Below are 25,289 nucleotides of genomic sequence, written 5' to 3' on the forward strand. Positions count from 1 at the left end.
CACCGGCCTCTCCCACTCAAGTAACGTTCAAGGTTCATTGCTTGTGGCAAAATGCTGAATCCTTATTCATATCAAAAAAGAATTAGACTAGTTTTTTTTATTAAAGTAATTACAGGTCATTTTCAAAAGCATTTCAGTTTTCTCTCTAAAAGCAGGCAAAACTCAGTTTGACTGTTTCCAACACATATAGTGAAGACATCTCAATCTAAGTGCGTTAACTAGACGACATATTTACAGAAGTATGGTTCTGTTTGGAAACCACTGGATCTATAAAGTTACCCTTTCCCTCCAGTGAAGTTACATTCACATGAAAAACAGCACAGAGAAGTGGTGACAGATCAGCACAGTTATACAACTTAGCTCCAGCAGCGCAACTTGAAAGGGATCTTCACAGCTTAAACTTCACACTGCATCCAAATTTCATATCTATTGTGTAGAATTAATAAAAATTGCTAAATGCTTACAAACTCTTCAGAAAAATAAATGGAGAACTTGATCTTCACTTTTTAATTCAGGAAACAAAAAAGGTTTTTTTCTTCGTTCTTGCTAGATACAACATTTTACATTTCATCTGGGAGCAACCATCAAGTAAGAGTGTTTGTGTGTGTGTGTATATCCACGTATAGATATATTTTTCAAAAAAAGTCAAAACTCAGTTACTAATAGCGATTCAGTCTTCAGTATCAGCATGAACTGGACTGTATGGAACCAAGTCTGGTTACACTGTATCCACCTCGATTCATTTTATTTCTTCAATTACCTTCAATTAAGCAAAAACAAGCTCTGAAACAGACTGCTTATAAAAGTCACTGTTTTACAAAGCTGTTCCAGTCACTGCGTGGTGTTGTTTCTCCCTTCCCCAAACCCCCTCCCATTCCCTTTCCTCACTTCCCCTCTATTTCTTTAAATATATAAAGAGAACAAGTGTTATTCAGCAAGGCGCTTCTCCAGGTCAAGCAAGTCAGTTTGACAAAACACTTACTGGTACAGAATGAGTCAAAGAAAAGGGCAAACAGAAGCACACTAGGTAGCTTAACAGCTGATTAGCAGCCTTGGGATAGAAATAAGCAAATACTTTTAACAAGTTGCACAAAATTAGGTTTTATGTGACCTCCTAGTATCAGTGGTTGATCAGTCTATTATAAAAAGCCCATAATATGCCCAAGGAACATTCATTCAAAAGGAGTTACCATATTTTTGTAGACCAATGAAATGAATCAATTTTTTTTACTACACTGCCATTAGAAACACTGCAAATCTGAGGCCTGGTAGCGTAACAGTCCACAGGTTCCAGTCCTGCCCACTATGCTTTTAATCTTCTTGCCTTGATTGCTGGGAGTCTCGTTAGGTTCTCAGCCAGGTTACTAGATGGAGCATCTTCCACCATTCCCACTTCTGGGAAGGACAAAGAGGACAGTGCACCTCTCATTGAACCATAAGCTTGCCTGCCTTCTCCTTGGCCTCTTAACGAGCAGCACTGGTATTGCCAAGGGGAAGACGCTCCATCCTTGTGGCTGAAGGAGGTGCTGTGGAGAAAAAATTAAAATGGCGTGGGAGAAGCAGGGGAAGCTTACATTTTTTTTAAAAAAAACTTCCTACATCAAAGAATCATACAATCCACCCAAGGACTGATTTCAATATTCAGCTAAGTAGCTGAAGCTGCACACATCCATGTATTTTATTTAAAAAAAAAAAGAGTATTGGCACAAGGAACAATCCCCCACTGTGTAGGCAATGGATTGTAAACGTTAACACCTCCCTGGCCACACATGCCCGCTGAAGTCGTCTGATGCAAGCAACATGCGACCCTCTACAAGTGGATGGCGATCATCACACAAACCAAAAACAGTGTGATGTCAGGTTTTTAGAAGTCTGGCAATGAAACGTGACTATACAGCAGTAATTAGGGGGCATTTTCGCAAACACTTTCAATGACGACAGAGACATTTGCCATTTGTGTTTAACCACATTTTTTCCTCCACAACTGGTACAAAAGTAAAACTGTAATTAAAAACAACAAAACACAAAATAGCAAAGGGTCTGGAGAGAAGCTACAGCATCTTAAGACTGTATTTGTCGATTTTTGCATCAATATAAAAGTTTTTACTTTGTGTAAAAGTAGATGGTTGTCTAGCTCCAAGTAAGATTTCAATGCTTCACTGAAGTTTCAAAGCACTTTTGATGGAAACTTGTGCAGTAGTTTGTAATGACACTGTAGTGAAAAGTTAACCTTACATATACCTTTGACCTAGCACAGCAGGTCTGCTTTGGAAAGGGCAGATGGAAGAATGGGAGAGGAACCAAGAGGGAGAACAGACTAGGACACAAAAGACATGTCAATGACCTATAAGCACCATGCTGAACTTCTGCTGCTACGACCACAGAGTTGCTCAGTGAGCAAGGGTCAGAGATGAAGTTTCAAATAACTCCCAATACAGAACATTCATGTTTGTCTACAGTTTCTCCTTTTCAGTACCGAGGCGGCATATATGGTCGTTTAGGAGCGGTGGAATAAGGAGGGCTTCCAAATGGCAGGCCAGGTCGTTTTCCACTTTGAAAAGATTCTCGAGGCCTGAAGGACCCTCTGAAGTCTCTCTGAAAGAATCTACCAGGACCACTGTAGTCTCGCTGGGGGGTATAGGAGTGCCCATAGTAATCTCTTGGCGACCTTTGCATTGGAGGCCTACTGGGTAAACCAAGGAAGTCTCTTGGAGGACATGGGAGTAAGCCAAGGAGCTCTCTTGGGGGTCCAGCTAATGGGCCAAGGAGGTCTCTTGGAGATCCAGGTAAAGGACCAAGCACATCCTGTGGAGGATGGACAGGAGGTGGGCCAAGCTGATCCCTTGGAGGAGGGCCGGGAGGTGGGACGAGGTGATCCTGTGGAAGGGTGCCAGGAGGTGGTCCAAGAACATCCCGTGGAGGAGGACCAGGAGGAGGACCAGGAGGGGGAATAGGAGGGGGACCAGGAGGTGGACCAAGGTGATCCCGTGGAGGAGGGCCAGGAGGTGGCACAGGGGGACCAGGAGGAGGTCCAAGATGATCCAGTGGTGGGGGACCTAGGTGATCCCTTGGAGGGGGACCAGGTGGTAGACCAGGACCAAAGCGGTCAGGCGGAGGCCCAGAGGGTGGCCCAATGTGGTCAACTGGGGTTCCAGGTGGGGGTGGTGGTGGTCCAACGTGATCCCGTGGTGGCCCAATCTGCTCATGGGTAGAACCAGGAGGTGGACCACTGTGGTCTTGAGGAGGACCAGGGAATGAACCATGGTCTCTTAGAGAGCCTGATGAGACACCCATATGGTCCTGTGGTGGAACAGGAGGGCCTAAATGGTCGTGAGAAACAGGAGGCGGACCTGGCGGTAGACCTATGTGATCTCGTGGGGGTACAGGTGGAAGTCCAATATCCCGCAAGGGAACAGGAGGAGGTCCGATGTGATCTTGTGGGGGGCATGGGGCAAGTACGTGATCTGGAGGAGGACCGGGTGGGTGACCAATGTGGTCTCGGGTTGGAACAGGGGGTGGCCCAATATGATCGTGCAGCGAACCAGGAGGAAGTCCAATCTGTTGAGTCTGCCTTTCAAAGGGGGTGTTAAAGCTGTTGGATCTAAAGCTACTTGAAGTGTCTGGGAACTGGAGTCTGTGCTCTTCAAACTGGTTTCTAAAACTGGGAGGAACACCTTGATTCATCTCAGAAACATCAATAGAGGATGATTCATCTTCAAAGTCTGAAATGCTTTCACTCTGCTCAAACCAACTGCTCCTAGACCCCCCTCTCCCATTGCCTCTGCCTGACCCTCGGCTGGAGTCCAGGGTCTGAATGGGTTCCCCAAACATCAGCCTCCCAGCTGATGGGGTGCTGGAACCTAGTGTCTCTATGGGGGCTCCTTTTTCCTCTATGCTCTCAGTTAAATCGGATGTAGATATACGAGTCTCTATACAATGCTGTTCTTCATCCGCATTCTCCGCAATCCCAGATTGTCCAAAAACTGATAGGTTCCCTTTCTCACTCATGCCTCCTGTTGGAGCAGGACTAATGGGGCTTTCTAAAGGTTTGTCATCAGTAGGTCTACGAGAGGCATTTTTTAACATGTTTTTAAACTCTATGGTTGAAGTGGCAGAGACAGGAGAGCCTAGCGATACAGCTTTTTCTATGCTGGTGACAGATGTGCGGCTAAAAGAAACAGGTGCAGCACTTTGTGATGAGGAAGGCTGTCGGGAAGGGACAGAACACAGAGAGTCAGAAAATACTTTCTGAAGTTGCCCTGTGTGAGATAAATCTGAGTAAGAGGGCTGTAATATGATGTTATTAGACTCTGAGCGGAAGAACTGATTGTTTTGACCAGGTGAAGGCAGGTTCTCATGCTCAACTCCCTGATCATCCCCATACCCTCTGCTACTATTTGACCTACTGCCATAAGCTTCCTGCTTTTTAAGGATGGATTTCATGGGCTTGGAGAACACAGACTTTAGCCGACTGTAACTGGTGGAAATGGACTGGTATTCATTGGGACTCTGTATCTGATCTGGTTTATTTGATTTGAGAATCGATTTCGGGGGCTGCTTCATCAAATTGGAAACGGAGGAAGGAGGTGGTCCAGCGTAGTCAAAGTCGGTGCAGGATTCACCTGGATAAAATTGTTCTTCAGGGGAATCTCTGTGGGGAGAAGATTCTTCCCACATCTCTGAGGATTTGAAGGAGGAAGGAAATGGACCCCTTCCACGGTTGTATGAAGCGTCGCTTTGGTAAGAAGGCACTGTATTGGAAATCTCTGAGTAACCAGAATCTCTGTTTTGTGGGAGTGAAAGTGGGGGGGAGATTGTGCTGCTGGTTGAAGAGGATGGTGGGCTGATTAGCTTAGACAGTAAGGACATTGGATCAATTGTGCCTGTGGTTGCTGGTTTGTCCATTATTTCATCCTGGGTCGGAGTTCCACCTCGCTCATCTCTGACTGGCGTGCCATCCTGGTTGTCTAGTATAGTACTGCTGGGATTACGATTTCCTTCTGATGGCTGCAGGAGACTCTTAGAGTCACTGGAGCCCAAATTGCTCAGAAGAGGGATATTAAGATCTAAAGCCTTAAATCCTGGATTAACCTTCAGAAAGTTGTGAATTTTCAACTCCAAACTTGATGGTGAGGATGGCTCTGCCTCTGTTTCAGCTGTGACTGCCTCAGTGGACGCCTTCTGACTGGTCAAGCTTTCCCTTGATCCAGAGGTGGTACTGCGAAGGGAGCTTTCGAGCACTGTAGTGTTGGCTGGTGCCTTCAGGCTTGTGTTGGACAGAGCAGGACTATGGTTTACTGGGGCTGAGTTCACTGAAGAACCAGAGGAAACTTCTGATGCAGGTGAATTTGGAGAGCAACCAATAAGCCCTTGGATCAAAGACTGAGTGCTGGCATTAATAATGGGAACATTTTTGTCTATTGGACTGGTGACGTTCGTCACTGCTGGGGTAGAAATGTTTGAAGTTGCACTGCTGGATGGGGCAGAAGTATTTCCTGTCACACTCTGAAGCAACGACGAAAGACCTAATATCAGAGGAGACAAAAAAAAAAGTATTTCAATTCATTTTTTTTGTAGACCTATAAATTATTTTTAAACATTTCACTCTGGCTCCAGAAAAAATAACAGGCAACAGGTTAAAATTATGTTAAAAAAAAAATGACACTTTAATTGCCCTTTGTTACTTTTTTGCTGTTCATCTCAAAAACTTGCACTTATACAGTACCTTTACCTTACCATAGCAAAACCAGCCCAAAGTGCTTCATAAAAAGGGGAGAGGCCAGATTCTAAGGGGGAGTTGGGAAGGTTCTTGAAAGCTTTGAAGATGGGAAAAGATGTCAGGTGGTTTTGGAAGCTTTGATGGCTTCCCCAACAATGGGAGGATGGGTGGAAAGAGACAGCGGAAGGCTTTATACATAGCAGAGTCAAGTCAGAAGAATGAGGGATACATTTATATGGTGTCTATAACACAGTGCAATGTTCAAGGTGCTTCACAGGAGCAGAATCAGACAATAAAAATAGACACCAAGTCAAAGGGGCTGATATTAGGACAGGTAACCAAAAGCTTGGTCAAAGCAATAGGTTTTAAGGAGTGTCTTAAATGAGGAGAGGGAGGTGGTGAGGAGGAAGGGTTTTGGGAGGAAATTCCAGCGCTTAGGGCCTAGAGAGCCAATGGTTGGGCAAGGGGAGGCAGGGGTAGACAAGAGGTCAAAATGGAAGAGTTCTCAGAGGGTTGCAGGCCTGGAAGAGGTTAAGATAGGGAGTGGCAAAGCCATGGAGTGGTTTGAGTACAAGGATGAGAATATTCAATTTGAGGCATCGGTAGTTTGGGAGCCAATCTACGTCAGCAAGCACAGGGGTGATAGGCGAACAGAATGGCACGAGTTATGGAAGAGCTCAACGTTATGGAGGGTGGAAGATAACAGGCCAGGAGAACATTGGACTACTCACATCTGGAGGTAACAGAAACATGATGTAGGACTGGAGGAAGTTTCAAAGGTAAGTGGGAACAAAGCTTTTGTGGGATTTGAAGGGGAACAGGTGAACAGATATGCTGCAGACTCCAACAGACAACTTCTTATGCTGAGGAGGCTCACTCACACAAGAGGAGAATACTGCGATTATTCTTCAGTTGGATTTAAAAAGATTCCACTATCCTGAGCTGCACCATCTAGCGGATGGTTGACAACAGGCACCAGAACTGATTAGAAGAGCAGCTAAAGCACTTCCAAGTAGCTTGGAACTATAGTGTAAATAAGCAAATCTTGACAGATTAGGGAAGTACTAAATTGAAAGCCTTTGACCACAATTCTAGGGATTATTTCAAAGGCTACAATACAGCCAATTTAATTCTGTAATTTATTTTGTTAAACTGAGAAATGCAGAAAAAGGGCCAGGGCTCATTATGCAGGAGATCACTGAGTTTCAAAAGGATAAGGGAGCAGCAAAATAAATCAAAGAAAGATAGCAATTAGCTAACACCAAATTTGGGTGTTAAAAACCCACGGATTGTAGGTAGACAGTGGGAATTGAAGAGCCCAACAGATGAGAGGTCCTGGAAAAGAATGAGTTAAAAATAGGAAAAGGTGCAATGACCCTTGGATGGTGTGTATTTGCAGCTTTAGAGGGACAATCTAAGGGTGGCCTGGGTTTGAAGTTACCAATCTCAGAGATTCAAGTGTCAAGAGGCGCCGAGTCTGGACCATCTGGCGCAGGAAGAGAATCAGGGTCTGCTCAAATGGATTTTGTATGGTTCCCTAGTTTTACCTTGCAGAGCTGGAGCAGAGGGCCCCTGTGTCTTGCTGAGTGCTGACAGGATGCTCTCTGGAGTTAATTCAACTTTTGACAGGATGCTTGCCAGAGGATTGGGAGGAACTGCAGAAGGCTTCTGAACGGGGCCCTTTAGACCGCTACTGAGTTGCACCCCAGAAGGAACCGCTGATGTTACTGCAAGCACAGGCGTTTGACCAACCATTGGGCTGACTGCAGACAGAGGGAGAGAAAAGCAAAATCTGACAAGTTCAGTAATAGGTAAGCTGAGCAACATGTTTTTTATTATTCCTTCATGAGATGTGGGCGTCACTGGCTAGGACAGCTTTTATTGCCCATCCCTAAATGCCCTTGAGAAGATGAACATGACGCAGCAACAAAAGTTTAAATAGTTAAACAAAGTTTCAGTATAATTCAGTCCTTTACAAGACAGTTCAAAAAAAATTCAACTGGTGCCATCTCATGCAAAACATTATCCTAAATTTGGATACTTGTGTTGACACTACCCAAATTTGCTGATAGTTGTTGAGTGGGGCAAGAGTAGGCTGGTTGCCCTCCTGCAAATGACCCATAGGGCCAGTCATGTGTGAATTTAAAAGGGTTACATTACTATGGAGAAGGGGTGGGGCATAAGGTGATGCCTGATCCTGTCCTCCCCGATCGTATTTTCCAGCAGAGGTCAATGGATAGTGACTAGGAGTGTGATGTTGCCTGATTAACACCCAATCCTCAACCTCCCAGGAGCACCAAGGTCAGTTGTAGCTCCTCAACTGCTGCCTGCTGAGCTCAGCTCACGCAACACACACTGGTGTAACTAATTACCACATTGGTGTTAACAGAAGGGGAAGAAAAGTTGTGCACTGTGCTTCTTGTGTGATGATCTTAATTCATCCCCTCAAGTTGCTCCCAACTCCCCCAAACTTCACCTTACAGCTCCAGACACAATCAATGTTTGGAAACTCAAACCTGCAACTGTGTGTGTTACAGTTCAAGTGGACACAGTACAGACAGTTCACATGCTCAACATGACACTTGGCTGAAATCCGACCCACGGCCCTGGAATGTTAGCATTTTTCGTCTGGTTCTGCAATGCTAGATTTATGGACTTCACTTTGTAGAATACTGGAAAGAAAAATTAGGCACATTTTTTAATTTTTGGATCTAAGTGCAGCAATAACTTTGAGATTTATCCAACCTACCTTACGCCGCCAATAACAGGACAAGAAACTGTAGAGTCTATCTACAGTCAGAGAAGTTTTTAACAATTGGACAGTCAGCTACGATTTAGTCAGTACAATCCATATCCGTTCACAACAAATTCAAGTCGCCAAGAAAAGAAAAAACACTCATTTATATCCTGACTCACTTCCTTCCCATTGGTACTAACTGATCAGATTCCTGTAAAGGACATAAGGGTAAACACTTGCAAACAATAGGTGGTAACCTAAAAAGCACAGCAACTCTCAAAGACTTGGCTCTTAGAAATCAAACTTGACGCTGTCTGCTTCCTAGGAACACTCCCCGCCACTACCTTCCACATTTACTCCATCTCTTCTGAGGGCATTGATTCTTGCTGGGCGACAGGTGCTGACCACTCTCCACTATCGCGTTCACTTGACCATTTTTCCATGTGTGAACCTGGGTATCCTTTGACCCTGGAGGGGCAGGAGGGCCAAGCCCAGTCCTGGGTTCACCTTAAACCCACTCACCCTTCCCCAGCTATGGTCACTATGGAAGTCCTGACTGATCTTTTCCCCTTCCTATGCCAGAAAGAACATATATTGGCACTTTTCAAGATCATACAGCTTCCCAAAACGCTTCACAATCAATGAAGTACTTTTGAAGCGTGATCACAACAGTAATGCAGCGAAAAGCGGAAGCTAATTTGGGCATAGCAAGATCCCACAAAAAAAATCAATAAGACAAATAACCAGATATCTCTTTTTTAGGTCACGTTGGTTGAGGAATAAATGTTGGCCCAGGACACTAGAACACTACTGTTCTTCTTTAAAACAGTGCCATGGGATCGTTTATGTCACCTGAGGGGGCAAATGGGGCCTTGCTTTAACACGTCATCCAAAAGACAACACCTCTGACCATGCAGTGCTCCCGCAGTACTTCACTGAAGCGTCAGCCTAAATTGCGTGTTCAAGTGTCTGGAGTGGGGCTTGAACCAACGGTCTTGAGCGCCGAGTCAATGGCAGCTATACCCGAGCTGACATCAGTTAACCAAAAATGGATACTGGGACATTGTAGCTTGAATGGTTCAACAGTACACCAACAGCCACCAGGGAGCGTGGTAACCTGTATATCGGAACTGAAGAAACAAAATTGCTCATAAAAGGAACATTTCACTCTGACAGAGAAGTATTTAGTCCATTTGAAATAAACTCTAGAGTCAGGCAATCTGTAGCTGGAGTAAATTGGAAATAAAACACTCTTTGATACTCTTACATGGAGTGGTTTATTGCCCTGTAACAAATACTATTTCAGAGGGCTCTTTCTCTCCCCTGGATCATTAACATATCATTACTGTGGTGGATACCTGCTCAGACATCTTTTGTTAAGGGAAATCGCCAAAGAGACTTCTTCTAATCCAGGGTCCTTCTCGGGATCTTAGTCTTCTATTCACCTAGCCTCTTTTTAGCAAGAATAGGAACTCTGTCACAAATCATTCCACGTCTGCGTTACTGAGATTGTGTTACAAAGCTGCAAGAATTATGGACACTGTCTTGGTTTCTAAAGTCTACCCAGTTTGTGTTGGAATACCTAACAGCAGCCTTAGCCTGTACACAGTGTCTTCCTACATTTCTGAGGTGATGAATTGCCATGCTGATCATCCCACATAATCACCAGTGAACGATTTGCTGTTATTCAGGGTTTGTTAGGCCTGGGCTTCACCAACACGCTCATGGCAGAAAGTAAAGACACAGGTTTCATTTTATATCCAACTTCAAATAAGAGAAAGAGGGGAGAAAATTCCAAACTAAAAAAGAATCCAGTGACATTGCTTAGCATTTTCCCATCAGGTACAGCCCACACTAAGTACAGAATAAAGCTCCCTCCACTTTGCCCCAGTAATGTGACTCAGCTGTGCAGGGCGGCACAGCGGTGCAGTGGTTAGCACCGCAGCCTCACAGCTCCAGTGACCCGGGTTCAATTCTGGGTACTGTGTGGAGTTTGCAAGTTCTCCCTGTGTCTGCGTGGGTTTTCTCCGGGTGCTCCGGTTTCCTCCCACATGCCAAAGACTTGCAGGTTGATAGGTAAATTGGCCATTAGCAATTGCCCCTAGTATAGGTAGGTGGTAGGGAAATATAGGGACAGGTGGGGATGTGGTAGGAATATGGAATTAGTGTAGGATTAGTATAAATGGGTGGTTGATGGTCGGCACAGACTCGGTGGGCCGAAGGGCCTGTTTCAGTGCTATATCTCTAAACTAAACTAAACAGAATTTTGGTCTGTCTGGGAATCAATGGATATGGACAGCGTGCAGGAAAGTGGAGTTGTGGCAGCTCCATGATTGTATTAAATGGCAGAGCAGGCTCAAGGGGCCAACTGATCTACTCCTGCTCCTATTCCTCATGTTATGTTCAGGAGAGAGCACAACGGTGTGACAATTTCCCATATCATCCTTTCTGTGCCCTCTCTCAGAGACTGACAACCTGATTAGTGCTAAATTAGGGCATCTATTTCCTGTAGATCAACAATACCCATTTCAAGGATGTTTTTCATTTACTGTGACAAATAACTGAAGGATTTCTCTTCCCCGATTCCTGACAACCAAATGCAAAAAAAGACTATTTATGCCGCACCATATCTCAGCTCTCAAACCTATCAAAATTTATATTCGAAGAGTTGCTATTTTTCACAAAGCATGATCCCACAAATAACCAGATGCTAACCAGCTGATCCATTTTTAGGGGCATTAACCAAGGGTGGATTGATAGAAAGGGCACAAGAACTCCCTGCTTTTCTTCAAACAATGCCATGGCATCTTTAACGGCCACCTGAACCACCAGAAAAGGCCAATGTGGGCCACAATTTAATGTCTTACCCAAAGTACATTTATGCCATGCAGCACTCACTCACTACTGTACCGGAGTGTCAGTTCAGAATATGTGCTCAAGTCCCGGAACGGGGCTTAAAGATGCAAGTGTGCCACCGACTGAATCCGGCTGACACCTTTTGAATCCAGTAGTAGTCTTCCTGTTCAGTTCAATTATCAATACCTATTTGCATGAAAAGATAATAAAAAGATACCTCTGACCCACCCCATTGAACAGATGCTGCGGCAATGTGTGTGTAGACTGACTCTGGCAAGCTCCTACACTTCTCACCTGTGTTCTTCATCGCTGATGTCAGGCTGCTAAGGATGGAGCTGATTTTGCCCAAGTCAATGTTCGCCAGGTTTGGAAGGGCCAGGGGCGGTGTTACGGCGTTGCTCTTTGCCTGTGTGGTCTCTGCCGGGGTAGATGCCTTTTCTGGTTGTGGGCTCATGCTTGCTGCGGTCACTGTGTTTGGACTGGACTCCTCCTTTTTCTCCTCACTCTCTACTGCTAAAGAGCAGCAATTAAAAGAAAAAAAAATTACTAAATTGGAATCACACTTTCCCCAATGGTCCACAGTTGATTTATCTGCTAATTTTCTCCTGTCCCATTCTAGGTGCTTTCATGTCATTCATGTGCCCTGTTAAGTGTTAGGATGTCATGTGACATCACAATTAAAACCAATTCCGTCCCCTGCCAATTCTGAATATATTCAGTTTCCAGGATCAATCAGGAGTAAGAATCTTGTTCACTTCCCCCTCTCACTAGCACGCAGGCACTGAAGCCAAGTGTACCAGCCTCAGCTGATGGGTCAGTTAGATTAATTTATGGTCTGTATGCTCGGCTATTCATTGGATATATTCAGCATCACCAGGAGAGCCGTGGCTTGATTTCTGAATTCCAATTGTTGAGCAATGAGCGCGAGTGTTCACATGAAAGCACAGTTGACATCGTTCCCCAATGATTAGTAGGTGAAAACACCACATGGTGTTGTGCCGAGCCACAAACACTGCAACGATTCCAGTAAATTCTTGCTTTGTACTGCGTTAACAGACTTAGTTGGGGGCAGCAGTAACAGCACTACGAGAAGCTTCTGTGCCCCGCGCTATTCCAGGATTCTCATTTCTATCAAATGACTCTTTCTGGAAGCCAGAAACCAGGCCTGTGATCTCTCCAACTGTCAAATGGTATGGTTTCTATGCCAATACACAAACTACATCCATTCAGGTAGAGGTAGCGGAGAGTTTCCTGATCTAGGGAACTCAACCTTATATCAAAAGGTGTCTAAGTAAGAACTAAAGCTAATGGAATTGACGAACGCCACCAGTTAATTAGTGTAGGTAACAGAAGGAACATTTTGCACTGAAAATTGAAGCTTATGTTTGAATTGAAGAAACATATAAAAAACAAAATCACAACTTATGATGGAATAAAATGATCTAGGGATGCAGGCCAACAAAAATCAGTAATGTAGGTCAGCAAAGCAATTCAAAATATTGAAAAAGCACTGGGATTTATTTCAAGCGGTATGGAATTCAATAGTAGCTATTTTAAACTTATGAAGGACCCTGGTCAGGCAGCGCTACTGCGCACAGTCCTAGTCTCCATCTATAAAAAGGACACAGAACACAGGGCGGCACAGTGGCGCAGTGGTTAGCACTGCAGCCTCACAGTTCCAGGGACCCGGGTTAGATTCTGGGTACTGCCTGTGCGGAGTTTGCAAGTTCTCCCTGTAACTGCGTGGGTTTTCTCCGGGTGCTCCGGTTTCCTCCCACCGCCAAAGACTTGCAGGTTGATAGGTAAATTGGCCATTGTAAATTGCCCCTAGTGTAGGTAGGTGATAGGGATTATGGGATTACTGCAGGGTTAGTATAAATGGGGGGTTGTTGGTCGGTACAGACCCGGTGGGCCTGTTTCAGTGCTGTATCTCTAAATAAATAAAAATAAATAAGAAGCACTGGAGAAAGTGCAAAAAAAAAAGATTTACAAGGGTGGTGCCAGAACTCAGATATTACAGCTATTGAGAAAGATTGAACAGGTTGGGGCTTTTTCCTTGAGAAAAGAGACTTGGAGATGGCCCAATAGAGGTCTTTAAAATTATGAATGGGGTGGAGAGAGAAGATGAGCAGAGAATGTTTCCACTTGTGGGAGAATCCAAGACCATAATCCAAGGGGCCATAAATACCAGATAGTTACTAATAAATCCAATTGGGAGATCATGAGAAATCTAATTTACTGAGGGAGTGGTCAGTATATGGAAATCACTACCACAAGAAGTGGCTGAGGCAAATAGATTAGATGTTTTTTGAAGGACACTAGACAAGAATAGGAGAGAAAAGGGAACGGAAAACTATGCTGAAAAGCTGAGATAAGGTAGATGGAATTGGAGGAGTATATACACCAGCACAGACTAACTGGGTCGAATGGCCTGATTCTGTGCTGTGATTCTTTGATTAGGAAGCACAACTTTCCGCTATTTCCAAGCCTGATACCTATGATGTTTGCTGCTCCAATAGCTTCGTCATCTGAAAGCTCCATGTCCTCAACGTCACAGTTATCACCAGAGGCCTCAGGCGTTGGCGGCTCTGGACTCTCCTCCACCTTCTTTGACTCCGTAACAACCTCCTCTACTGGCCGAACGGGAGACTCGGAACCAGTTGGCGAAGGAGCGTCCATGCTGGGAGATGGAATGGGAGACTCGTCTGGATCTGGAAGTGTGGTTTTCAGTTGGTCCAGCTTCTTCTTCAGGTTGTTGACTCTGTTGGCAAATGTCTTGTACGCCTGAGATAATAGCCAATAGCAACAGTGATAAAATCAAACAAATCAAACACACAGAATTACACCTTCCCTTTTGTTATCTCTTGCCCCAGCCTGCTTTATTTGTTTAAAACCTATTACATTTCTAACCTTTGCCAGTTCTGATGAAAGGTCACTGACCTGAAACGTTAACTCTGCTTCTCTCTCCACAGATGCTGCCAGAACTGCTGAGTATTTCCAGCACTTTTTGTTTTTATTATACACTGAATTACATAGAATATACAGCACAGAAACAGGCCATTTGGCCCAACTAGTCCATGCCGGTGTTTTTGCTCCAATCAAGCCTCCTCATCTCACCCTATCAACACAACTCTCGATTTCCTTCTCCCGCATGTGTTTATCCAGCTTCTCTTTAAATGCATCTAAGCTATTTGCCTCAATTCTCTGCGGCAGAGTGTTCATGTTCTCACCACGCTCCGGGTCAAGATGTTTCTGCTGAATTTCCTATTTAATTTCTTAGCTTATATTGAGGGCCTCTAGTTTTGCTCTTCCCCACAAGTAGAAACATACACTTTGTGTCTACTCTATCAAAGCCTTTCATAATTATGAAGACCTAATCATCTCTCAGCCTTCTCTTTGCAAGAGAAAAGAGATTCAGCCTGTTCATCCAGATAGGTATAACCTTGAATTTCTGGAATCACCTTTAGTAAATCTTCTTTGCTTCCTATCCAGCGCCTCTATATCATTTTATAATATGACGACCAGAACTATACACAGTATTCCAAGCGTGAGCTAACCAAGGTTCTCTACAATAAAATAAACAGTTCCGAAGAAGGGTCACTGACCCGAAACGTTAACTCTGCTTCTCTTTCCACAGATGCTGCCAGACCTGCTGAGTGGTTCCAGCATTTCTTGTTTTTATTTTATATTATATTATATTATAAATAAAAAGTCCTGCCTGGGTTACTCGTGAAAAGGTAGCATGCCAATTACAAACTATAATACTGGCCATTTTCCACAGATGAATATCTTTAGTACACTGGCTGGAAAGACCATTTATGTATGACAAAATGCAGGTTACCTACACACTGGTGATGTCATTAAGCTTATGTTACTGTTGGAATCAACATAATGTAGGAGAAATTGTATTTAAGCTAAATGCTTTCATGCTGTGTGATAGGTTCCCAAACCCAGTGACAAACCTGCATTACTAGTGCCTACTGTACAGTTCAAAGTGCTCTCTGCAGACACATATTGACTTTAGAAGGACAGATCCTTGCATTGTGCTATAGGGCTATTTGGGTTCACACTACACAGCACAAAGGTGTGGAGAACATTAGGGGAAAAAGTTACAAATCAGTCCCTATATTGGGGGAAGAAAAAAAAATGCTGGAAACACTCAGCAACTGTGGAGAGAGAAACACAGCTAATATTTCAGTTCACAGACCTTTCATCAGAACTGAGGAAAGTTAAAAATGTAAACAAGTGAAAGGGAAGAGGGTGGGAAAAAGAACAAACGAGAAGGTCTGTGATAGGATAGAAGACAAGAGAAATTAAATGAGTCCATCAAGTGCCTACTTGAAAGATCAGGTGCTGTTCCTCGAGCTTCATTGGAACAATGGAGGAGACTGAGGACCAGAGCGAAGCCAGCGTGAAAGCAAGGTGGAGAATTATAATGACAAGCAACCGGAAGCTTGGCGGTCACCCAGTCTGCATTTGTTCGCCTCACTGTAGCTCAGATTGCACTGAGAGCAGCAAGTACAGTAAAGTAAATTGAAAGTACACACATATGTTGCTGTTTCACCTGGAAGGAGTGTTTGGGGTCTTGGACGGTGAGAAGAGGTGAAAGGACAGGTGTTGCATCTCCTGCACTTGCATGGAAAGGGAAGGGGTGTTTACGGTGACTGAGGAGTGGACCAGGGTACCGTGGAGGGAATGGTCCCTTCAGAATGCTGAAAGGGTAGCGGAGGGGAGGGGAGGGGAAGATATGTTTGGTGATAGCGGAAATGGTGGCACATGGATGCTGGTGGGGTGGAAGGTGAGGACAAAGGGAACCCTATCATGGTTCTGATGAAAGAGTTAATATTTCAGGTCGATAACCTATTTCTCTCTCCAAAGATGCTGCCAGACCCGAATATTTTCTGTTTTTCCTTCAAATTTCCAGCATCCGCAGTATTTTGCTTGTCTTAAATGTAAGAAACTCTGGAATAAGGCAGAACTAACTTTTGCATAAAGGGTAATAGAGATGTGGGATAATTTACCAGGGAAGAACAATGGAGCAGACAGTAAATGGCCTCAAGAGGTAATTAGACATGTTTCAGGGAATTTGCTTTTACAGGGAATTCCCTAGCAGTACACAGAACTTTGAGTTTGAAGTAAGGTAAAGACACTTACATTTGCTACGATCTTCACCTCCTTGTACTGAGCCTCGTAAAATATCTCTGCATTCTCAAGAGCCTCGATCAGCGGTGGAGTCTTTTTCACCTCCCTCTCGAGCTCAGCGCAGAAATCTTCCAACTTAGAGCTGGATTCCTCAAAGTCTTTGGAAAATCGTTTGCCTCCAGCACGATCTACAAAGAGAGAATGAAGCATTCCTACAAGTGAGCGTTCCGGTCCATACAAATTACCAGTGGGGGGCATGGAGCAGGGAATCACAGCAAGGTTAAAAGAAAAAGGACTGGATGAACTATTCTTAGAAAAGGAAATACAGGGCTAATAATTCCAGAATTACTGTAAGGAAACCAACTGGCGGTTCATAAGGGTAGACTAGATGGACGAATGGTCTTTTCCCGCCGAAACATTGAGTTATAAAATCTCATTGATGCATTCAAGATGATTCCAAAAAACACGAGTGAAATTCAGGCAGAGTTTACAGATTCCAAGTAATTATATATGCAATTCTAAATAAATTAGATCTAAAATCTTGCAAAAGGCCACATTTATTGTCCACAACCTGCAGTTACAATTATGACTTTCAGTCATGCATATATTACCCTTTTTTCATGTTTCACACCATTATAACTGACTTCACTTCAGCAGTACTGTGCTGACTGTGAATCACTCTGGAAAGTCCTGAGGTGATGTAAAGTGCTATTCTCCAAATTCTTTAAAAGGTCACAAAGGCAATGTAATTTCAGGTTTCAGCCACTGGGTACCACCACATCCCACTGTATCCTGACAGTGAGCAATGCCACAGGAGACAACTCATTATATATGAAAATCGAAAAAGGCACACATGTAGGTAGTAAGACAAGTAAGGTTCAAACCTTCTCCTCATAACGAATGTTCAACAAGTATTCAATAGATTAATTTACTGCAGCTGCGTGTACATTTCTGTGCTTTACCTTTCAATCGTTTCAGCGTCTCTGTGCTGCAGACATCCACACGGAGGGCCCCAAGCTGCTTTTCTTTGAATTCTCGCTCATCCTCAGCTTGTTTGTATGACCCTAACTGATCAATCAGTGCCTGTGGCTGCAGTGGAAAAAAGAGCATACGGTCAGGCTCTGAAAATTGTAATTAAACTCCCAGTTTCCCAGAACCAGTCCCTAGGGTCCTTTACGAGCAAGGCATACAGTAATGTACACTTTGTACACTAAATATAACGTGACAGTGAAATTAAATACAAGCAAAGAAAAATTACAAAGATAATAAACGCATGCTCCTGACAAAAGAAGGTGCCAAGTTTATTTTTTTTCCCTATCTGCCAGCCATGGCTCAGTGGGTAGAACTCGCATTTGCGTCAGCATGTCGTGGGTTCAAATCCCACTCCTGACAGTTGAGCATATAATCCAGACAGACAGGCCCAGTGCCAGTACTGAAGGAGTGCTGCCCTGTAGGAGGTGCCACCTTTCAGATGAGATGTTAAACTGAGGCCCCGTCTGCCCTCTTAGGTGGACAGAAAAGATCCTACATAGCTTATTTTTGAAGAGTTCACCTCCGGTGTACGAGGCCAATATTTATCCCTTAACCAGGCACTAAAAGAGTCTTTATCACATTGCTGTGGGATTAAGCTGTGTGTTAATTAGCAAACAAAATCCTTCACTATAAAAAGTATTTTCATCAGCTTTGCTTTTCAAAAGGTATACCTGTATATCTGTGCCTAACAATGCTTCCAGAACAAAGTGCCAGCATAGTTTGGCTGCCGTGTTTCCCACATAGTAACATTTCAAAAGTACTTAGTTGGCTGTAAAGCATTTTGGGACATCCAAAGATCACAAAAGGTGCTACATAAATCCAAGTCTTTCTATTAGGGCCACCAGCTGCCAGTAAGCAGCTATAACTGTGGCTCAATTCCCTGCACAATGTGGTACTGTATCATACAGACCAAGGTGGTCAAGGCTCTCCCTACACTGAGTTTACTGAGCTAGTGCAAGTAACAGGACTTAATATCAGGCCTCGGGGTCACTGAGCTGTGGGAAAGAACATCAGTCACGTTTTCCATTCCTAATCCCTGTTGGAATGGAATTGGAATGATGCTCACATGTGGAGATGGTGGGTGAAGGCAGGATCAGGTTCTACTGGTAAACAGCCTGGCGAGATCCACTGCCTAGGCTCACCTGTCAAGTAAGAGAAGGTATGGTGGGCTGCCGGCACCCATGAATCTGTATCAAATTGAGTCATCAGAGGAGAGGTGCGCGCGCAGGTGAAGAAATGTTAATACCAAGCTGACCATACATTTGAAGCACTTGCTATCAACACTGCCCAGCATGATTTCAGACACACAAAAAAGCTAGGCTTCTGTTAACAAGGATAGTACAAAGACTAGCAGCCACAGATTTAAGGTTTTGAGCAAGCAATATAAGGGGAAATGTGAGGAAGAACTTTTTTTTTTAAATCAGCAAGTGGTAGTGACCTGGAACTCTCAGCCTATGAGAGAAGTGGAAGCAGAGAATGATCAATGATTTCAAAAGGAAATTGAATGGGCACTTGAGGGAAATGAACTTGCAGGGCTACAGGATGAAGTGGAGGAAGAGGACTGACTGGATTGCTCTACAGAGAGCCAACATGATTCAATGGGCCAAACGGCCTCCTACTGTGCCATCATGACTCTAAGGAAGTGGGGGGTGGGGTGGCAGGGGAAGGATGTTGCACTTCAGTGAATGTTTGCAGTGTTTGAGAGGAGTTAATTATATCAAGTCTATTCTTAATTTCTACACGTAATTTTTTTTTAAAAAAAGGCTGTGACTTTTATGTTCACATCAAGGTGAGTGTTCAATTTCTTATTTCTTCAGTGTCTATGCAGATTTAAAACAAAGCAAAACCTTCACGTCACATTAAAACCACATGGCTGAGTAAATAATTGCACTGCCCAGTGAGAGATACTGGGCCACACAGGCCAAGAAAACCTCATTTCCATCTCTGGTCTGTGCTACATTAATTGATCTGAGCCTGAATGGTGGTAAGGATATTACAAATCAATTTCCCTGCCCGTGGACTGAGGGAAGGGAAAAATTTAACCAGTCACTTTGACTGCTCCTAATCATTATTCAGTAATCCCACCCAGATAGCATGAATGTGTGGATTTCTGGTGAGGACAGGATTAGGCTCAGCTATGATGCCTCCCATAGCCCAATGCTGGCATTGGCCTTCTAGGTTTGCACATTTGGAATGGGCACTGCAGTGTGGTATCTGAAAAGCAGCTGTATTTGTGGAACCAACAGCTGGGAGAAAATTGGGAAATAAAACACAAACACTCACCCTGAATTCAGCGAGTATCTTGGATTTCACAACAACTCGTGTTTTATTGCTCACTGTAAAGGAAGGGAAAATGGAATTAGCAGTGTGAACAGCAGTCTCACCAGTGCACAATTCTGTAGGGCCATCACTAGGATTTCAGTGAATCCTAATGGTGGAAATCTCAAAGTACAAGTGTTTATCTTTGGGTGTGCAGGTCATTCCCAACCACTCTCTGATATCTTTGGCAAGAAATGCTGTCAACCAAAAATGAGAGCAAAGCTCTGAAAATGCTGAAAAATTAGGACTCGGAAGTGATTATAAAATCATCGATGACAGCTCAGTTCCTGTGGTTTGGATGTTAACTGAACCCATGGCAATACCACTGCTCTGTTAATGGCACTCTAGCACATCTTTACTATACATATAAAATTGTACACTACAGCATCAACGTCCTGTTGAAGCCATGATTTTGCAGAGAGTCACAGATTCAAGTCTCTTGGACCAAAGCCAAGGGAGCAGTACATGCGCTGCAACTGACCCCAACGGATTATAAAAGGAGGAAGCAAGTTAACCTGCCTTCCTGCTCCTGATCATCACCCAGCATCTCCTACAGAAAAGTGTCCATGTGAGGACGACAGGAGAGGACAGTTTCAAACACGGTACTGGAGGGCCCTCCCACATACCCCAAAAGAAATACCCTATCAACACTCATGGCTCTTGCATGAAGAATGGCCATTTGGCAAGGGTACCAGAGAGACTCGAAGTGCAACAGGCAGGAGTAGGTGTGATCTGGATACCAAGGATAAAAGCATGGAGCTGAGCGTCAACATTTGTGTTATTTCTGCTGACCAGTCAAAAAACTCTGCAGTAATAATACTGTTTTCCTTGGCTGGCTGACAACGTCTTTCGGGTATTAGGGCAATGGATTCCAGAAGCATGTCGATATCTTGTAAAGGATCCCTTACAAAGCTTGAAAACCATGTTAGACAGACACAGGTACACAGATATCAGATGACACAACTCAGACCTGAATACTCAACTAACTACCCACAGCCAAAGGGTTAAACACATATAGACACCTTACTGCCAGGTTACACTGTCGCAAGATAGAATAATAAGATCCCCAGTATACTTACAATGCCTAATATCTAACTTCTGTTTTATCAGTGCTGTGAGTGCATGAGAACAGCACAAGTAAGATACCGTTTGAACGTCACAAAAGATTAAGAGGTGTTTTATTTAATAATCTGAGATTCTGAACACATCTTCCCCACTGTCCAAAATTTGTTTCATACCTGTTTTCACTTTTGTAAATTCAGCTGTCTTTCGTCCAACTAAAATGAATGGAAACAAGTGAAAAATAGTGAATTTCCTGTTCGCTTCGTCTGAAGTCTTTGTAACAATCGCTCCAGACTGTATGGTGATATGTTTTATTTGCATTTGTTCGTAAGGGAAGTGTTAACTATTAAAAACATTTTGTGTAAAGCATCTGGCCTCATGAAACGGTTTCAACTGTTGAAGACTGGCAGAAATAGGACCCAGCCCACATCTCCATTCATTTGCAAATAAATTGCACTCTCTGTTTCTAGACAAAGGTTGCGCAGGTTGGTCTTCAAGTGCTCCTACCTGTGAGGAAGTGCTTTGTCTCTGCTTGGCACGTTCCCTGACTGAGATCGATAAATTGTCTCATGGGGAAACTGCAGACATGAACCCACTTTCCGCTCAGTCTGTGGTGTAAGGTGCACATCATTGGGCCAATCAGTGGTGCTTGATGTAAACTATTAGTTCATGTAATTCTGTTCAGTTTAATGCCCTCTGCAATCTTATATACTCAAACTGCAATATTTCTATTTTCATACAATTTCAAAAGAAACATGTTTGTTAATATAAGACACAGGTGCAGTCCCCTAACAGCACAGAGAGAAACCAGTATGTCCCAGAGGTCTGATCCAGGCAATCTCAACTACAGCGACAGTTACACGCTATAGTTGCCCCTCAGCTGTGTGGAGAAGAGGAGAAATTTTTCTCCTGATCAGGAACCTGCACACGAGTGGATGTTAGTTGAGCGTGGACTGGGATTGGCTGTTCGGTTCTTCATGGTTTAATAGCCTGTCAATGCTCACAGTCTAGGTCAGGCAAGAGAATGGCCCCTGGGTCAGTGGAGCCACTGCCCAGCCAGAATCAGCACCTTGAGGATAAAACAAAAATGCTTGAATTAACTCCAGTGTATAAACTGCACCCTTATTGGTGGCTGCTGTTTTGATGTAAATTGCACATCTTCAATAGATAAAATACACAGATGATGGGGTAAGGGACATACCAGAGCATTTTTCAGTTCACAGACAAGCACTGTTGGAAAGATACATAACTTGCTGTAGCTTGAATTTTCCCTCAAGTTAAAAGCCATCAGAACCTACTTCAGTAACTGTTGTAATAGCAGAGGAGGAGAGGAATGCACACAGGCCACAGTCAGAGTAAAGAGTTCGGAGGTGGGGAGCCGGATATAGACCTTTAGGAAGCTACAAAGATAGAGAGCGATAAGGTGAAGTATGCACCGTGTCAAGGATGGGAGCCCAGCCAGAAGTGCAATGGAGTATTTTACTTTGAGGGCATTTTTGAGATTTTCAGTGGCAGATGGGCTGAGGCAGGGGTAGAGATGGGAAATATTGAATATGTTGTCTTCATGATGGACTGCAATATCCCCAAGAGTGACTGTGACTACCAATGTGCTGGTCTTTGAGAATATACAATGTATTATCACATGCATATCCAAGAGCACTGCAAGGGAGTTTGCAACAGATCAGCTGGTGTGCATACAACTTCGAATTGCTAGCTCCACTCCAGAACAGTAGCAATTCCGAAAGGCCAAGTTCCAAACATACAGGCACCCACAGCTTAGAGCTTTTGGTGTAGGATGGATCCAAAGTTCTTAAAAGCCCCTGAATCCAAAAACAAAAGTGTGGTGTGCTACAATTCTACTCCATGACATTACTGAAAGACATGAAACTCTTGACCACAGCATCCTCCAGAATACAGCATCATACTGGAACTATGTCCACGCAAAGCACCTGTTTATTAAGGTAACTGGACTGACAGTTCACAGGTGAATAGTAACGTACAACTTCTCTCAAACTGGTAAAATGCTTGCTTTGCCACATGGCATGAGATCACATGTGCCTTCTAGTGTCACTTTCCTGGGAAATTAGTTGTTACACAAGGAGAGGGATGGAACAGAAGACTATATAATGGGAGCACAGCTTATAGTAATGCCTACCAGCTGACTTGAATAAGTGACACGTTACTGTTTAGGGTGAAGTAACCTGCTTTTAAAAAAAAATCTTCTCAATATTCTTAGAACAAACACTGTACAGTCCTTTTTCATTACACAAACTACCCTCACCAAGAGCAGCACGCAGGTCCACAATCAATTCCTCTGGGTAGACGCTCCTCTGCTCCCATATTGTGAATATTCGCTCCACTGATTTGCGAATGGAAGGATCCCTAAAGAAAGCCAAAAGTTAAAAGGGTATTTGTGAATTGTTGTGAGCTTGGAACCACAGAGCATTTTACTTAGCTTTTGAGATGTAAAGTTTGCTATTTGAGTTTTGTCATAGATTCATCCTGTGTTGTGTCCATGTTTGTTCTATGATGGGGACAAAGGGATCTGCACATTTTGTCTGTGTAGATCTCTCCTGCGTTGCCTCCCAATCCCCCATTTTCACATTCTTTTCTCCATTTTTATATCTCTGCACCTAATGATCTTTCACATCAAATTATTTTCTACTGTACACTTTGTAGATCAATTAATTCATCAACCTCCCTCTCCGTGAGTGGTGTATCTGATCATCTGCCGCTCCCCCATTTTCAATTCCTCCTCTTCCCCACCCCCACAATCTTCCTAAAATGCAAGCTTATCTTCAGGCTGCAGTTCTGATGAAGGGAACACACCCATTTTTTGCTCTTTACAGATGTTGCCTAACGCGCTGTGCATTTCTGGCACTTTGTTTTAATTTCAGAACATGTAGTTGGTCCAGTTTTGGATAACATTGTAAAACTAGCCCATCTGTGCAAGTTCTTCTCATTACACTAATCTTCCCCCTTTAAAATCCAAGAACAGCAGTATCACTAGTTGGTTTCTGTCCCATTTTCTATGAAATAGGCTGCAGGAACTCAGTAAGTTATTGTCTATCAACTAAAAAGTAGCTGAGAACTTGCAGTTACAAAGTTTTGCCAATATCCCACGAGAAGGGAACAAAAGTTTCCTTGCACTGGTTACATTCACCACTGTGGGACATTTTTGTACATTTGTTGGCACTACAGCATGTAGCTGGAGACAACTGTAACAAAGACAGGTATGTCAAAAACTTGTCAGGTTGCTGTGAGGAAGAGAGATCACCTGGGGAAACTGTGCTCCTGCATGACCAGAAAAGCCAGAGATTTCTCCTAACTTAATTCATGCTTCAACAACTCTGCTCCATGTGATGGTTAAATTCTGAAAGAGCTTCACACACAGTACAAACAGCATGTGAAATTGCAGCCTGGCACTCACTGCAAGGCATTTTTATATATGCAGAGCTACATTAAAGTTTAGCAGCTGCCAGCACTTTGTATGGTGGACATGTTCAGTGAAAATTTAAAATATCTAAAATTTATCTTTGCTAATATTCTATGTTTGGTCCAATTCCCATCAAGCTGATTTAAAAAAATATAGTTATGCAATGTGCAGTTTCAATTTTCCACAACTGCCATGAATCATTGAAATTTATTTACGATTTGCCTGTATGCTTCTTCAGATTCAGGCCACTCCATCTCCACACAGAGCTCCTTTTTACGCCTTAACTTCTGTCAGCAAAAACTGAAAAGTAACAAATGTTACACCCAATTCAAAGAGGGGAAAGGGACGTGTCGGGAAATTATAAGCCAGTTATTCCTTCCTGGGTTGTGGGTAAACTTCTAGATACCATTATTACATAGTAGAATGAATGACTTTTTAAAGAGAAATGGGGTAATCAGGGACAGTTGGCATAGATTTGTAAAGGACCACTTGACTAATGGAATTTTTAAGTGAATAAGACTGCACAGACAAAAGGGAAAGCAGTGGATTTTAAGAAAGCATTTAATAAGGTGCTACTTAAAAGACTTGTTACAAAAATTAAGGTGCATAGTATTAAAAGGGAACGTAGCCACATGGGTAGAGACAGCTACTGGACAAAAGATAGCATGTCCCATGTCGGGATCTTCTTGCTGCCTATTTACAAACATAAGCTGGACATAGATACAAAAGGAATCATATACAAGTTTGCTAACTATGATGAATTTAGGGAGGCACGGCAAACTGAGAAAATTTTGAGAACACATCAGTTTAGCATAATGCGCAATGAACAAACAGGTGACCACAGTCCAATAGAAGATACTTGATGCTGATATTTCACCCCTGAATTTTCAAGGTATTTACCAGTTCAATACAGGAAAAAAGGTGCTTTCATAATTCATTTCTATTATCTGCTGGCTGCAGGATTCAGGCTGGTCCTTATCTTCTTG

The 25,289-nt window shown here is 43.4% G+C and overlaps 1 protein-coding gene across 1 annotated transcript in view; it reads right to left on the reverse strand.

Annotated features, from left to right (window-relative positions):
* Positions 1-1,687: 1,687 nt before the first annotated feature.
* LOC137356755 (regulation of nuclear pre-mRNA domain-containing protein 2-like) overlaps positions 1,688-25,289 on the reverse strand; it is a 68,797-nt gene continuing 45,195 nt past the window's right edge. Inside the window, exons 3-11 of the mRNA XM_068022496.1 lie at positions 23,149-23,249; positions 21,044-21,082; positions 19,770-19,822; positions 17,417-17,543; positions 16,467-16,642; positions 13,808-14,096; positions 11,607-11,825; positions 7,267-7,482; positions 1,688-5,525 (exon numbers count right to left, since the gene is read on the reverse strand). Coding sequence (XP_067878597.1) covers positions 2,470-5,525; positions 7,267-7,482; positions 11,607-11,825; positions 13,808-14,096; positions 16,467-16,642; positions 17,417-17,543; positions 19,770-19,822; positions 21,044-21,082; positions 23,149-23,249 — 4,276 coding nt within the window. The 3' untranslated portion in view covers positions 1,688-2,469. The remainder of the gene's footprint in view (positions 5,526-7,266; positions 7,483-11,606; positions 11,826-13,807; positions 14,097-16,466; positions 16,643-17,416; positions 17,544-19,769; positions 19,823-21,043; positions 21,083-23,148; positions 23,250-25,289) is intronic.

This window comes from Heterodontus francisci, chromosome 46 (genome assembly GCF_036365525.1).
Source record: "Heterodontus francisci isolate sHetFra1 chromosome 46, sHetFra1.hap1, whole genome shotgun sequence".
NCBI lineage: Eukaryota > Metazoa > Chordata > Chondrichthyes > Heterodontiformes > Heterodontidae > Heterodontus > Heterodontus francisci.